The sequence below is a fragment of the Drosophila grimshawi genome, unplaced genomic scaffold, assembly GCF_018153295.1.
Source record: "Drosophila grimshawi isolate 15287-2541.00 unplaced genomic scaffold, ASM1815329v1 contig_311, whole genome shotgun sequence".
Taxonomy (NCBI): domain Eukaryota; kingdom Metazoa; phylum Arthropoda; class Insecta; order Diptera; family Drosophilidae; genus Drosophila; species Drosophila grimshawi.
The window spans coordinates 11,898,061-11,902,910 of NW_025063098.1; the positions used below are offsets into that span (position 1 = coordinate 11,898,061).

A 4,850-nucleotide genomic window follows, 5' to 3' on the forward strand; every position below is an offset into this window, starting at 1 on the left:
TCTGCCGTCTGAGTTACTGTTTGCATGTGTCAGACATTAATGTTGTTTGGAATGGACGAAACGAAAACAGTTTCTGGACATTATGTGGTTCAGTAAGCAGACAATTGGGTGCTGCTCGAGACTTGCTTAATATTTTTCTATGATTTCGAATTGTAAATATTCTCTTGATGAAATAAAATAAAGCCAGCAATCTTAAGAATAAAATCAGTTAATCCCAAGTACATGATTTCAATCCCATAATATTTGAGAGAAACTCAGTGGCAACAATAAAGTTTGTAGTCTGTGTTGCAGTGCTCAATTAAATACGAAAAGCACTTGTTGAAAAATACTCATAGTTGCACAACTGAGTAGACTGAAGTCAAACAATATGTGTATATTAAGCATATCTTTTGTATGAACATTTTGCATTTGGTGCACAAAGTTTTTAATAAGACGAACATGGTCTTTTGGGAGCAATACAGCCTACTTGGCAGACGGCTGCTGCAGCCACCATCAACTTTTAATTGAGCGGCATTAAAAGTTAGTGAACTTGTCAACGGCTTGTGCAGTAGCCTCTTCCCAGCCTCAACTACATACCCCTTTGCCAATCCCATTTTGGCACCAACAGGCATTACTCAAGTGAAAACTGATTACATGATGCTTACACATAGCTGCTACGACTAATAGGCAAACGTCGAAAGAACTTAATAGAATCTCAGTTTCTATTTAACTATAAACAGGGCGACCTATTAATGAATAAACTTTCACCGCTTGGTGATTGGAGAAATTCGATTTTGTATAAAACGTTTGGTGAATTAATCAGTCAGAGTGATCTGCCTATTAACAGGTATTAAGTACCCTATGAAACAACTATACTCACTTAAATTTATCTCTGTCTTCACATTTGTGGCGAGCTTGCGTTGTGATAAAGTTTAAAGGGTTCTAAAATTAGCTTCAGTATTTTTGTTTATGACAAATTAGTTCATTATTATATTATCAATATGATTATATCTAATGGGTAGATAACCCATGTACAACAGTTGCTATGCTCCTTTCGTCTGCCAAGCTAGAGAAAACATATAACCATCTGAACTGGTGAATTGACGCTCTGGATCGAGAGCTTATAGATTCGATTGGCCACAGTTCTATAGGGATGTTCATTGTACGTTGGTGAGCTTCAACTTCTTAGATAGCTTAACGGGAACACCGCCCTTTGCAAGCAGACCTACTCCGTTAACGGTAAACTCAATCTCGGTCACCTCACTTCGCGTCTCAATCGTATAATTGGTCAGTATTTTGGTCAATGCAATCTTCACATTAATCTTGCCCATTCTGGCCGCTGAAAAGAATTCGATAAAATTAGATTCAGAATTGGGAGCTGTGAGTTAATAACCTGCTTACCAATGCACTGACGCGGCCCAACCCCGAAAGGCATATAGGCCGCAGGGGTATAGTTTTTGTGCTCCTCCGTGAAGCGTTCCGGCTGATATTTGAGTGGATCCGGAAAATATTCGGGATCACGATGAAGGCCAAGTAACGATATAATTATTTCTGTGCCCTTTTCAAGCACTAACTTGCTGTTTGGCAACGGATAGTCCTTGTTGCACATGCGGTTCAGCAACGGTAGACCTGGGTATTTGCGAGTGGTTTCTGTAAAGCACAATAAATGAAGGAAATCAACGTCACGACAACTTTAAGATCCAGCTGAGACTTACCCATAACGCACAATTCCAGATACTTCATGTCCTGTATGCTTTCATAGTTAAGCTCTCCATTGTGCTTAGCAAGTGTCTGATTGATATCATCCATCAGTTTGGCCAGCACATCCGGGTTCTGTGACAACTCGTATAGAGTGAATGCGGCCGTTGATGCAGTCGTTTCATAGCCGGCAATAAAGAATAGAAACATCTGTGCAGCAATGTTATCCTTTGACAGGGACTTGATGCCATGTGCTGCTGCTTGACTCGACCAGACGGCATCATCGTTGCTGATTTGTCCGGTGTTGCGGAGCTGCAGCAATAGTTGCATTAGGTCACGACGCTCAATGTTGTTCTTCTCTCTAAGTGAAATTGTGTGATACACCAGATCTCGCATACCTCTCCGGCCATCAATATGCCAGCCCAGGCGATTGAAAATCTTCTCAACCCTAACAGAAAAAGAGAAGGATAAAACTGTTGTACATAGGGAACGCATTGTTCTTGGCTTACTTGGGATATAAAAAGGATGTTGTTCCACGCAAAAGATTCTTTGCAGTCGGTTTCATAACCTCCCCACTTATACGACGCATTTCATTGTCAGGATTCGAAAAACTGTCCACATCTAGGCCAAATATCGTCGAGGCAATAATATCAATAGCATAGCTGAAAAAACAGTTCAAGGCGGGAAAATACATATATATCCAGTAAATGTGTGTATTTTCAAAAATTGCTTACGATGACATCAAATTCTTCATATCGACTTCTACAGTGCCTGACCGCTGCATTTGGCCATTCAAATGGCCCATCATCTTGTCCGCGACGTCCTCCGCAGTACCAAACATGCCCTTCAGCTTGCCCGATGTAAACGAAGGCGAGAGCTTTGTGCGCATAGTCCTCCAGCTGCTGCCTTCCATGGAGAACAGATCCGCAGATAAGGGATCGTGTTTCTCATCCACGTAAACTCCACGATCGTGAAAATGGCCAAAATCCGTGGTCAGGATATCATGGGCCATTTGTGCATCGCGCACCAGCAGCGCTGGCCTTAAGGTGAGATAGATGCCCACGAAGGGTTTAGTGCTGGCCAGATACATGTCATAGATGGCCAAGCCGAAGGATCGTTTTTTCTGACGCACCGAATCCATGGCGCCAAAGGGTATCTTTCCCTCAATATAGGGGAAACCCTTCCGCTCCCAGAAACTGAAGGTCCTCTTCAGGTAGATGTACAGCAGCGCGGCTGACGCAAGCAAAAGCAGTATCACAATCATTGCGAATATGAAGTGAACGCCAATCGATTTAATTTGAAACTAACTAGCTAAATGTTTAGACAACTTTATAGTCGTACGTCAAATGTTGTCGTCTTATCGCAGTCTGCCAACACACGCGAGCATGATTCTGGATGTTTTGATTATACTTCTTATCGCTTTAAGTGCGTTGTTTGTTTTGGTACGGGATAACCTATCCCAAACAGAACTTTTGTATAATTCATAATGACAATGCACAAATATGTATTCATTTTGCTTATAAGAGTGATAACTGTAAAACGCTCACGTATAGGTAATCTGAATTTTGTTATAATTCACAATGACAAAGCATGCATCTATTTTTTTTTAAGAATGACAACTGTAAAAAGCTAAAGTCTTTAAGTAGAAACTCATCGACTACTTGATACCTCTATTAAATAATTTATCTTATATGATGTACTTAATTAGTACATATTTAATTCATTCTCTTTATAAACTCCAACTTTTCTGATATGAATTATATATATAATTATATATCTTTTCAATTTCGGCCTCAACATTTTAACAATTTCAACGATGATAATTTTTGTCTTGTGGCACTGAATAACAAAACAAAAGTATTGGTAGTTGTTCGCCAGAACAAATTACTCAAAATAAATAAGGGGTATACAAGTGTTTGGTGATGAAAAATGTTCGGAGTATGCTTGTCATGACAAGGAAACACAAATTTTATTGATAAGAGACTTCTACACAAGAATGATTTCCATTCTGCATATAAATATCATTGTATGCCTGTAGGCAACATTTTGTTCACATGACAAAACAACAATCTCGGTATTTTTTGTTTGATTAAATATCTATTTGTTTTGTATATCTGTAGTTATTTCAAGAACAATATTATCTCAAATACATTTTAAGTTACCTTAATTAATTTTTATTATTTATTTGTATTATTATTATTTTTTTTGTAAACATATTATGAATATGACCTCAATTAATTTTATAATAGGGGTGCCTAATTTAACTATGTGGTGAAAGGGGTATCTAGGTATTCTCATAATGACTGAAACTAATCTAGCGTTGATCACAACATTAGACATGCTCGATCCGGTAGGTATTTGCTCTATCAGTGACTGTGCGAATTATACATTAGTTGTTTATATGTTTTGGTTTAACCTATCCCAATACATTAGTTATTATATCTAACACATTAGAGACTTTTTTGTAGCCATGTCCAAAAAAATGTTGTTTTTGGTAAATAGTTACCTTATCAACATTATTTGAGATTATATACAGTATTTTAATCAATAGATCTTATATCAAGCGAACTGATAGCACCTATATTTGATTATAGACTCTATTTTCAATTATTATTTGGCTGAATTTGATACCCAGCAACTATTCAAATATACAATTTTTTAAATTTTTGAAACGAGAATTTCGTGTGGTTATTAAACTAAAATCAAATTATTGTTCAATTGAATTGAGTATAAATACTATCTCATTATGTAATTGGACGCTTTTATCTGACTTATTGTTTAAAGATTGTGCATTCTGACATGAAGCGCGGAAATGCATTTATTGTGCATGAAAATCAATTTCAACGCAGAAAGAGATGAAAACAATACGTACAAAGTCTCGCGCAAATGTCCTGTGCGCGAATTTAAATTTAATATATCAATAATTTAATAAATTGACGTCAGCAGGGTAGAACCGACGCTGCCTGGCCTCCAGTCCCAGGACCCATACCAGTCAAAGACGGTTGCGGAGTTGATGCCAGAGCAGTGGAGTAGTATGTAGTAACAGGTTTGAGTCCCATACATCAACTTGTGTGTTCAGTCATGGCATGTGCGAAATGCAAATGCTTTTGCAATAAGCTACCAATGTAGGTTTGTGTGTGTATGTGATAATCAATAAATCAAAATATGAAACT

At 37.8% G+C, this 4,850-nt stretch overlaps 1 protein-coding gene across 1 annotated transcript; it reads right to left on the bottom strand.

Annotated features, from left to right (window-relative positions):
* Window positions 1–927: 927 nt before the first annotated feature.
* On the bottom strand, window positions 928–2,977 carry LOC6563700 (probable cytochrome P450 6d5). The gene is made up of 5 exons (XM_001989548.3): window positions 2,412–2,977; window positions 2,187–2,339; window positions 1,695–2,125; window positions 1,381–1,629; window positions 928–1,318 (listed from the first exon to the last, which is right to left on the bottom strand). Exons 1-5 carry the CDS (start codon window positions 2,939–2,941, stop codon window positions 1,137–1,139), a joined length of 1,545 nt encoding a protein of 514 aa, XP_001989584.2. The 5' UTR covers window positions 2,942–2,977; the 3' UTR covers window positions 928–1,136.
* Between the last annotated feature and the right edge of the window lie 1,873 nt (window positions 2,978–4,850).